The sequence below is a fragment of the Myxocyprinus asiaticus genome, chromosome 16 (assembly GCF_019703515.2).
Source record: "Myxocyprinus asiaticus isolate MX2 ecotype Aquarium Trade chromosome 16, UBuf_Myxa_2, whole genome shotgun sequence".
Classification (NCBI taxonomy): domain Eukaryota; kingdom Metazoa; phylum Chordata; class Actinopteri; order Cypriniformes; family Catostomidae; genus Myxocyprinus; species Myxocyprinus asiaticus.
This window is the reverse complement of record NC_059359.1, coordinates 32,183,454-32,194,805: the sequence shown is the minus strand read 5'-3', so window position 1 is coordinate 32,194,805 and position 11,352 is coordinate 32,183,454. Positions and strand designations below refer to the sequence as shown.

Sequence of the window (11,352 nt, the reverse complement as noted above, 5' to 3'; positions counted from 1 at the left end):
GTTTTCCAGACCCCTGCCCCCTCTTTCCTTTCCTCATCTCCATTTATCTATCTCTCCCTCTCTCTTGGTGTCCTTTTCGTATTGACCAATGCTGCTCACAATTTATTGGCGCCTTTACTTTCCCTCAGAATTAATGATGGCGCAATTATGAAGAGGGTAATTTAAAAGCCTAATGCTTTACAACAGAAAGATGCAGCCTGTAAATGTCTTCAATCAGTGGAGTGCAGAACAAAGAAGCTAGACAGGCATGGAGACTAAAAAAATGTAAGGCAGACACAAATCACTTTTTAATTTTCCACCACTTTTGCCTGGAAGTCATTCATAGCATCAAGAACATCAAATTACATTAAAACATTGTTTTTTTTTATCAAGTAGTTATAACAGAAATATGTTTTTAAATCACCATAAGTTTTTTTTTTTTATACAATAACACATCAATTAATGTAATCAAGTTTATACAAAAGCACTGAACAAAATTATAAGGCTTTAATAATGTGGCTGCTTTTGAACATATAAACACCATCATTCATACCGTTCTACACATTTTCACATTTAGCTGAAAAAAAAAATGTTCGACCGAAATTCTATGTCCTAAAATGGTTCAGAACATTTCCAAACCTGCAGTTTTCATCTTGAAGAGGGTGTGCTTGCCAAGGCTAAGAAGGGAAAAGTTCTCTCTCTCTCTCTGTGATAAAGCAGCACTGTAATGATACATTATGAGAGAGCAGAAGAGGAGGCCAGGAACATTTAAATTAATCAGAGACTAAACAAAACCCCTCTCAAGCCAAGCACATAAAACTGACCTAAGATCAGGTAAGATCACTTAAACTATGTGGCTGGATAACATCTTTTTAAATTAACAAATATGTATGAACACATTTATGGGTTTCTTCTATGTCTTTGTCTCAACTATGTCTTAGGGATTTTTTTCATTGCCACTGTCGGCTTTTGACTTACTGGAGGTTTGTAAGGCATTATGCTTTGTAAAGCTGCTTTAGAACAACAAGTACTCTGAAAAGCGTTACAAATAAATTGGATTGAGCATTTGTTATGGGTAAAAATGTGTGTATATTAAAATAATTACACATTCATCATCTAAACCCTGTAATGTCCCTTTATTTGTTATTTTCTATTGTTAGTGTTTTCTCTTTCAGGTATTTACAGAAAGACCTGACATCTCTGCAAATTTATTTTGTACAGACTGAGATCAGGTCACATCCATGTTTTGTTGTTTTTGTTAAAGGTGGATAGGAAACAGAATAAAAATGCATTAGTCCCCTTTTAACCTGGTTAACTCATTTGGAAATTAATTTGTGGATAACCAAATCTCAACTGCAACCATATGAAAATAAAAGTATAAATTGTTCAAATTGATACTGTTTTTCTGTATTTTTAAAGGAAATGCTGCCACCTACAGTAAGTTAACCAAATGTAGTGCATGATACAGCCCTAGGTCAACCACTGAGACATGATCTGATCCCATCCGATGCTTCTCTCAGCTTTTAAAGATTTGAACGTGTCAGCCAGGGAAACTCCTGAGAGATAAACACAAAAATAAAGACTCACTTGAAGAGGAATAGGTCTGAATATGAATATTAAAGGGATAGTTCACCCAAAAATGAATATTCTTTCATCATTTATTCACCCTCATATTGTTCCAACGACTTACTTCCTGCAATGAAAGCGGTGACTTAGACTAATATACTGCCTAACATTAGAGAAAATGAAGACAGAATTTTTCTTTATTGGGTGAACTATCCCTTTAAGGAAGTAAATCCTATACAGTTTACTTTTAAATGCTTTTGTAATTCTTTTAAGTTTTCCATTCATCATTGGGGGAAACCCTTTTGAGTGTTAGTCTGGGATACACAGTGACCTTCAGTGTTCCAGGGTCACTATGACACCCAATCCTTCAATATGTCTGTGTGTGGTTGCCAGGATACATGTAGCATAACAGAGAAGGTCAACTTTCAATTATGGGGTCTCATAACTTTCAAAAATAGAAAGGCCAGGTATGTTTAATGTGTACATTTGTATGTGAGAGAGAGGAGGAGTGGGAAAGGATTGAAAATAAAAAAGTGGGGGTGTGTTAGTGTTGACATTTACGGTTACACGGGGCCTCCTGATTTTATGAACTTAGTTCGGGACACAACAACAATGTTTTTTTTTTTTTAACTCATGATGGTGAGTGAAAAATCACTAGATTTCGATCGTTCAAGTGAGATGTCATTTATCAAACACCTTATTCCAAGTCATTTACAGTACACTATTAAAGTTACATTCCCTATGGAGCAACCTGGATTAAACATCTTCAACTCTGGGGCATTTTTGGGTAGCCGCCTGCAATTTTTCACACTAACGTTTAAAAGCTCATCATTCACACATACTGTGGACTAACTGCCAAAAATTGGTCTCATTTTTTTCAGAAACCTTTCCAAATAATAATAATAATAAAAAGACTCACATTATTCATAAATAATACTGTATATGTTTACAATCTTATGATGGTGTCCTAAATTTGTAAGCATGTAATTCTTGTTCTGTTCACGCCATCTCCCTCCAAAAACTCTTATTTTATGCCACTAGATGACAGCACAAAATGACGATCTGAAATGTAGGTGGCGCTCTAATGCATTTTAGCCCTCACAGATGTGCTCGTCCATAGACATTCAGTGTAATTTTCAGTTCATGTACCACCCCCATTGTTTCACTGAATATCTCAGCCTCTGAGTGGACTAGAAGCTCAATCTAGGTGTCATTAGAAAGCTCAGATCCTCCCTTTGCGATTATATTTCAAATTTGATCATCAACAGTCGATAACACATATATCCCCAATGATTTGTTTAGTATGCTTTTACTGCTGGACTGCATATTTTGTTCTGGACATCTAAGATATAACATTGGGTGGTGCTGATTTGCGATGCTGATGTTTTCAGGCCTTATTTTATTAATGTAACAAAAATGTAGAAGTAATTATTATCTATGAAAAGTTCAGATTCTGAGCTTTTAAACAATACCATATATGCCTGACTTATGTATTCAGAGACCTTTTTGGCAAAATAGCGCCCCCTTTTGGACTCGCCAGCAGGTCCGCAGAGTTGAAGAGGTTAAGTATCTTACTCAAGCACACAGTGGTGATGGTTCAAGGGTCGCTACAATTTCTGGTTCAATCTACAACCTTTTGGATATCAGCCTGAGCTTTTACCACTACACCAGATCATATTTTCAGTTTCCAAATTCAGGAAGTGGGGACACTGGCAAGCAGTTAATAATATGCTTTCCCTGTGTATTTACTTACAGTATTTAAAAGTGAAGTAACTTCTGTAATGAATTTACAACAATACTGATTATTTTCAAAGAGGTTTCAAGAACTGTATTCTCTTTCCCTCCTCATTGGTTAGTTAAACAGGCAGTCCCCACCACAATCTCACTCCGTCTTTATAGCCAATATTGCTATAATCGGTCGGGATGCTCAAACTAACAGAGCAATGCTTTGATAGCACCAGAAAGTCACAATGTTTACACTTTTAAGGAAATTCAACATACTAATGGTTTACTTATAGCCTCTGCATATTAAGCTGGGATAGGAGAAAGTTTTTTTTTTTTTTAAATGACTTCACATTTTAACTTTAGAATTTATACTGTACAACTGTAGAGTGTCTTATAGAAACTGTTTATATTCAGATTGATAGAGTGTGTTGTTTGTGCAGTACCTGTTGTTTGCGGTCTGAGGCCGGGTCTATAAGTACATTGAGGAGGCTGGGTGTCTGTGTGTTTTTCAGACTCTCCTGTAGTGCACTGCGGAGTTCTTCTACTGTTCGAACCAGATACCCACAACCACCAAACGCGCTCATCACCTGCTCATATCGCGCCTCTGGTAACAGAGTTACTGGAGGAGCTCTAAGACACACACAAGCGAAACACTATTATGTTTGGTGTTTGGTTCATCCCGTTAAAGGTTTTCAAGTTAAAAAAAATCACACCATTGGTTGACCCAGAAATTCAAGCCGTGAGGCTCAAACAAACAAGCAATTTTTTTAAAGGGCCACAGAAACACTGTGTTTATACTGTTTGGCAAGCTAGCCTATGAATAGCTTGCTTATAGACTCACATGGTGGTCATGTCTCCCATTTTCTCCATCCGTCTCCATGTCTCTGGATCCACTCCACTGTAGATGCCATTGTTGTTGATCACTATAATGATGATTGGCAGTTTGTACCTATTTAAAATTCAGCAAATGTCAAACAACGTAGCAGAATGGTTATTGTAATATATAGCACAATACTATTATATCATGATTATACATAGTAGTTAGAGTCTTGCACTGCTTAAATGTCCTATAGATGGAGCTAACATTCTTTTGTAAATGGAAGATTATGGAATGCTAATTCAGAATAACCTGCTATGTGAGTGAAAGTGCAACATGTGATATACCTGCACATGGTCTCCACCTCCATGCCGGAGAAACCAAAGGCACTGTCTCCCTCTACACACACCACCCTCTGAGCACTCTTCTGTGCCTGCTCCAAAACAGCTGCAGCAATGGCAAAGCCTGGGCCCACTCCCATAGTGCCAAAAGTACCTGCATCTAACCTGTACAAAAAAATTCAGATTATAGTACTGCACTGCACTAATTAACTAACTTGTAGGGCTGGGTATTGATACTGATTTCCCTATTCAATATGCTGAATACTTCACTCCACTACTACTTTCTCTCATTGTAGTACAGGGTTGCGCATAGAGTAAAATATCGATCTTTGGATTTAGGAATATATACTGAGATTGTTCAAATGAAGATCACAATGCATCGGAAAATTTATATTTTTACCCACCACTACTAACTTGCCAATCAACTAATTTGTCATTTAGTACATCTACAGTACAGATATTACAGGGACAGTCATCTCAGAGCAACCGAGATTAAATGCCTTCCTCAAGGGCACAATGGTGAGTTCATGCATCACCACTTGTGAAGTTCAAACCTTCATCCTTTCAGTTACCAGGCCAGATCATTAACCACTAGGCTATATCACCCAACATTACACACACACTTCCAGACAAGCAAGCAAGCAAGAAGAAGAAGCTAAATTATAAGATTTAGTTTATAGTTTTGTAGTTTTTATTTTGGTCATTACATAATTCCCATACTTTCCCATTTGTTGCATAACTTCCCATATGTGTTATTTACCTCCATATATTTTAAAAATAGTAATAATAAAGAATGAGTAGGTGTGTCCAAACATTTGACTGGTAGTGTTGGTAGAACTGTGCATAAGTCTCCATAAAAAAAGACCTACCTAAACTTGAACACCTGAACTTGTTTAATAATCAAACATCTAGGCTCAAAGACATCAACTATGAATTGTAGGGCAGAGTGTCTCACCTGTGTCGTGGGAGGTAGTTGAGTAGCATGGTGCGGCCGATGTCCATTGTATTCGCTCCCTCACTCACTATGATGCAGTCTTTGGGCAGGAGTTCAGAGATGTGGTGGAATGCTATGTAGTAGTTCATAGGTAGAGTGGACTGGAGAGCAAGAGTCTGCAGAAAATAATGATGGGCCAATCAATCCCATAAACTTTAAACACACAGTTAACATTCTTATTGAAAAATTAATTCATGAATGTATTGTTAGATTGTGATTTCTTTTGATTGGGGTTTCAGTACTTCAAATATGTTACCAGCACACACACATACCTTTGAAATCTGAGCATTGGCAGTCATTTTCTCCCTCAAGGTCACCCACCATTCAGCATTAGGTGGAAATCTCCAAGGCTCTGATCTGAAAGTCTCCAACAACTTCATAACAGTGTAGAAAAAAAGAAATAAAGACTTGTTACTCATTTCACATTCAAAGAGGTTAACCGACATTTACATAAAGAATTGAAGGTACAGCAGCAAAAGTCAGTTGAATTCGAATGCTCAAAGATAGAGTGGTAAATGGTAAAATAGTATTAGAACACAATGTGTGAGGTGGTGCTGTATTCAGTGTAGTTTACCTGGCTGACCACAGCTCGTATGTCCCCTAGTAGAGCAGATGCGGCTCTCACATTATTACTTAACTCCTCAGCACACAGATCCACCTGAACAAACATTCACATATCAACAAATACAAACAATCTGAAGTCAATCATGTTCAATAAGAGCCAGGTAAACCGCAAATGAGGAGTGATGCAATGGTAGTGAAGACTCGTGATCTACTGTAGCACCTGTGAGATTAGTGTAGGCAAAACTGAGCAGAAGTTAAACAGTTACTGTGAGCATTTTCACTGTTCTATATGATTTGTCTCTGCACACACACTGTACAAGGATATCATAAAAAACGATGCATGGAAAACTGTCAGAAATTATCACCATTCTGAGTGAGCAATTCACTGTAGGAATGCCTACCAGCGACCAACAGTAGTGCAACCTCCAGCAAAAACATCTCTGTCAGTGTGAACAGTGGATTTGTGATTGAGGTGTAATGACAAAGGTGTAATGAATTGACCTGAATGATCTTCACATGGGGACTGAATCTAGGTGGAAAACCAAAATGCAGAATCCAGTTGAGTCTGGCACCCAGTAACACTACAACATCAGCCTGCAACAGAGCTCTACAACAAAGAGAGAGAAGGGTATCACACCAAAAAAAAATGTGTTGCATTGCATTTTTAGAGATTGATCATCAAAATAAGGAAAGAATATTTAGAAACACACACACCTGGATCTTGCTGCAGCCACACAGTTGGGGTGGTCATCTGGCAGAACACCTTTTCCCATGGGTGTGGGAAGGAAAGGGAGCCCAGTCGTCTCCACTAGCTCCCTCACCTCCCTCTCCGTCCTGGCATATGCCGCACCTGCAACAGATCAACGCTATATCAGTCTGACATATCATACACACCAGAAATCCTAGATTCCCTTAGATTTGATTGATTCATTTAAAACAAAGATCCAGTTCAAATAATTTCAGACACACGTTCCATCTAGCTAACTGTGTTTTTGGGATACATGTTAGGTGATTAGCCTTTACCTTTGCCAATGATGAGCAGAGGCCTCTGGGCAGCCCGGAGCAGCTGGACAGCCTGTGTGATCTCCCTGCTGTCAGCCTGACTCACCGGAGGATCAGGACAACATGAAACAAACCTAGAGACACAGAAAGAGACATGTGACTGAGAAACATAAAGATCAATATTTAAATGCAATGTATGCACATTTGTAGATTATCTAAACACATTGCAAGTCCTTTTAAGAGTTTGAATGGAATTATAGGCAAATGGCACTGGAAAATTCAAAATGCCAAAGAAAAAAAAAGATCAGTAAGAGGTCACAGCATAAAATAATGTATGGTGTAACACTGGCTGTTAAGCTTTTCATTTCTATGATTAATTTTCAAGTTCACATAAGGCCCACCTGACACTGGCCCGGTCTACTCTGGCATTCACCATGTCTCCAGCAATGTCTATGTAGCATGCTCCCGGACGGCCGTAAATACAGCTCCTTATAGCCTGAAAAAACATGCAAACAGTTTCCCATTAATTGCAAAACAACTCTATAACAATTGCATTTGCACTGTATATTTAGCTTAGATAAGATGCAGTCATTTTTTTATTAAAGACCCCATGAAATGCTTCAACATATGCAATTTTCGTTTTGTGCTGACATATTTTCTATTGAAACAGGAAGTTGGAGCGGGACATATCAAAGAGCTTGCCTTTAGTTTATGTCAAAGCCTGGCAAAACCACGATGTTCCACTTGCATTTGCTAGTCAATGAAATTAAAGGGATAGTTCACCTAAAAATGAAAATTCTCTCATCATTATCTCACCCTCATGCCATCCCAGATGTGGATGACTTTCTTTCTTCTGCTGAACACAAACAAAGATTTTTAGAAGAATATTTCAACTCTGTAGGTCCATACAATGCAATTGAATGGGGACAAAATTTTAAAGCTCCAAAAAGCACATAAAATCAGAATAAAAGTAATCTGTAATACTCCAGTGGTTAAATAAATGTCTTAAGAAGCGACATGATAGGTGTGGGTGAGAAACCATGAGAAATCAATATTTAACTCCTTTTTTACTATAAATTCTCCTCCCTGCCCAGTAGCTGGCAATTTGGACGAGGAATACGAATCGCCAAAATCAAGAATGCTAAAGTGAAAGTGTAGATTTATAGTAAAAAAAATTGCTTAAATATTGATCTGTTTCTCACCCACACCTATCATACCACTTCTGAAAACATGGATTTAGCCACTGGATTACTTTGATGCTGCTTTTATCGTTTTTGTACCTTCAAAGTTTTGGTCACCATATACTTACATTGAGTGGACCAACAGAGCTGAAAAATTCCTTTAAAAATCTTCATTTGTGTTCAGCAGAAGAAAGTCATACACATCTGGAATGGCGTGAGGGTGAGTACGTGATGAGAGAATTTTAATTTTTGGTGAACTATTCCTTTAAGGAGAAGGGAGCGTTTTATTAGACAAAATGTGTACATACCTCTTCGAACAAAACGAGTCATTAGTATTTTGGTCCATTTTCCCAGAAGAGAAAGACGTTAAATGCATATACTGAATCTGCATAAAGTTTATTCCAGGAGTACACTAGCATTCAGATGGTCTCAGAGCTAACAGACATGGACTAAAGGCCACAAATCTACAATTTTGATCTATTTAATTTGATTCCATACAAATTTGAATCCACAATTTATAATTATATTTACTTTTTCAACTACAGTTGGTATCATCTCAAGACTGCTTGGTCGAGCTGAAAACTTGCTATACAGACGACAGGCCTCAACCTGATGGGGAGAAAAACAAGAGATTTCATGTATCAGGCATAAAGACTAAGAGAAACACTAGAAGAATAAAAATAAAGTACTGAACCTGGGGGAACTCTTGAAATGCTCCAGTGGTTTCCTGGTTTCTATCAGAAGAGCCGCCAATGACTATGACAGGCCTATTATTTCAAAAAATAGAAGACAAATATAAAAAAAGGCCCTTTTAAGGTGCATTCTCATTAATCTAACTGAATTCAGCTATGTGGAAGTTACCAGCAGTTCATGTTAGCATTAGCCATTCCTCCAAGTGCATGAATCAGCCCTGGTCCAGATACCACCAGGCACACGGCAGGGCTAGAGGGGGAAACACAACTTCAGCACTAGATCATGACTTTAAACTAGTAAAACTGAGCAATGAAATGAAAGGAGACATATGCATACCGTCCTGTCAAATAGCCGATAGCAGATGCAGCATAGCAGGCCTGTCGGTAAAGAGGTAACATATGTAAAACAGCCCCAAATGGTTCTCATTGTAACGAGACAGGGATATATTTGAAAGAAAAGTGAAAAGTGAGGCTGTCTTACTGCTTGCTCATTGCGCATGCCCACGTACTTGATGCCCACAGCTTGGGCAGCCATGGCCACCTCGATGATTGGCACACCAACAATGCCAAACATGTACTCCACATTCTGCAGATGGAGACCAGAGTTAAATATATGTCAAAGACATACTAGACTTGCTGATGAAAATTATGATCTCAACATTCAGTGCAAATAATTTGTTTAAAAATTAATATAATTTATTTATATAAAGTGCAAGAAACTGTATCATAGGATTTAAAGGGATAGTTCACCCAAAATGAAATTTTTTTTATTTATCCCAAGGGTGTAGATTCTGGTGGGGGGGGGGGTTGCATAATAAAAATATACTGCATCATATTATGTTATTATGTGAAGATTAGCTGCCCAACTCAATAAAAGAATGTGCATAATGCGCGTCTGTCTGCTCTTCCTTCAGGTTACCGTAGTTATCTTAGTAAGCACGCACCAGTTTTTTTAGTGACTGTCTGAACCGTCTATTTTCAAATCACGGTTGGCTTAACAGGAGATGCCACAACCATCGCGTTTTAATATGCATGTGAAGTTGAAGTTCAGTTTTGAAGATGCTGCATTCTGTTCCATTTACAGTCTAGCTGTTTGAAACACTCGCCAGCTGTATATGCGCTGCTTCAGCGCGTTGAGTCCACTGCCACAAGCCTGGTGTGTGTGTTTCTCCCCAAATGTTCGCTCCTGTGTGGAAAGCCATGATGCTCTGTATTGTTGTTGCTGTGATGATTCATGAAGCGTTCCATTCAACACAGAGAGTTGGAATTTCCACATTTTAAATGGGGAAAGTGCAACGGAATGGCACATTATGTCGGACTTCTAACTTGGAAACTCGTGCGGAAATCTTCAACTCCCATTTCGTGGAGATGGAAGTGTGTGTTACATCACGCAAACATGTCCGCACCCAGGGTAGGGAGGTTTACTGTCCATGACAAACATTCAATTTTATTAAATAATATCCATTAATGAGTCAAAGTTCTTGCATTAAATGATAATAAAATGTGTTTAGCAAAACACGGTTAATTACACTCTCTTGATTATCACAACGATAGCATTGCAGCGCAGTATATCAGTTTGGTTGCTATGAGACGTCTCTGACAATCAATGTACCCCTAAAAACCACAATGTAATCAATCTCAAAATTAAAAATAAGCTCCCTCTTTGACACGTTTGTGTTTAGTTGTCAGGTAATTGTCACTGAATTTCGAATTAAGTCAGACATCACATCATGCATGATCACCATTGATCATCGTTTTCATGATCGATCATTGCTGCACATCCGAGTACCGAAGTACTCGAATACTCGTGCCTATCCCTAATGGATATACAGAGCTGAGCTATTCTTATAAAATCTTCAATTGTGTTTGCAGAAGAAAGAAACTCATACACATCTGAGATTGCATGATGACAGAATTTACATTTCTGAGTGAACTGTCCCTTTGATGTTTTCAAATGCACTTTTGAGAAATACACATAATATAATAATACTACTGTTTAGATTTTAATAATTGATGAATAAGACACACATTTGATCATATTACATATATAATATGTTGTAAACATATTTACTCTGTTTCAACTGTAGAATATAAATGATTACAGATTAAACTGTTTACAGTTCTAGTGCGCATGCGCAGCACCTTTGACACACTGTCCAAGTTCAATAATAGCAGGTGAAAGATTCTTTAACCCGCGACTTTTATATCTTGATGGGAAAAAAATTTATAACACTACTACCCTCAACCTGGATAGTCACTTTACAAGTCTAGGTTATTTCAAAACATACAGAAGGAAAATGAGAAACTTTGAGAAATCAATTTTGCAATAAACTCGCAGGAAAATCTATGAACAAACAGACCTGAGATTTGAGTGCCTCAGCAATCAGCTGAGCTCCAGTCACTTCATCCATTATCACCTTCAAACAAGATTCATTTCATCCATAGACGCATGAAACTGCTCGTCTGTTCTGCTTCTCTTCTTCTGCGCTGA

The 11,352-nt window shown here is 37.9% G+C and overlaps 1 protein-coding gene across 1 annotated transcript; it reads right to left on the bottom strand.

Annotated features, from left to right (window-relative positions):
* Positions 1–265: 265 nt before the first annotated feature.
* hacl1 (2-hydroxyacyl-CoA lyase 1) lies at positions 266–11,352 on the bottom strand. Its single transcript, XM_051721443.1, has 17 exons — positions 11,222–11,352; positions 9,343–9,447; positions 9,199–9,239; positions 9,031–9,111; positions 8,864–8,936; positions 8,701–8,778; positions 7,390–7,484; positions 7,010–7,122; positions 6,701–6,836; positions 6,488–6,593; positions 5,997–6,080; positions 5,695–5,796; positions 5,384–5,538; positions 4,435–4,593; positions 4,112–4,219; positions 3,714–3,900; positions 266–1,535 (listed from the first exon to the last, which is right to left on the bottom strand). Exons 1-17 carry the CDS (start codon positions 11,270–11,272, stop codon positions 1,503–1,505), a joined length of 1,707 nt encoding a protein of 568 aa, XP_051577403.1. The 5' UTR covers positions 11,273–11,352; the 3' UTR covers positions 266–1,502.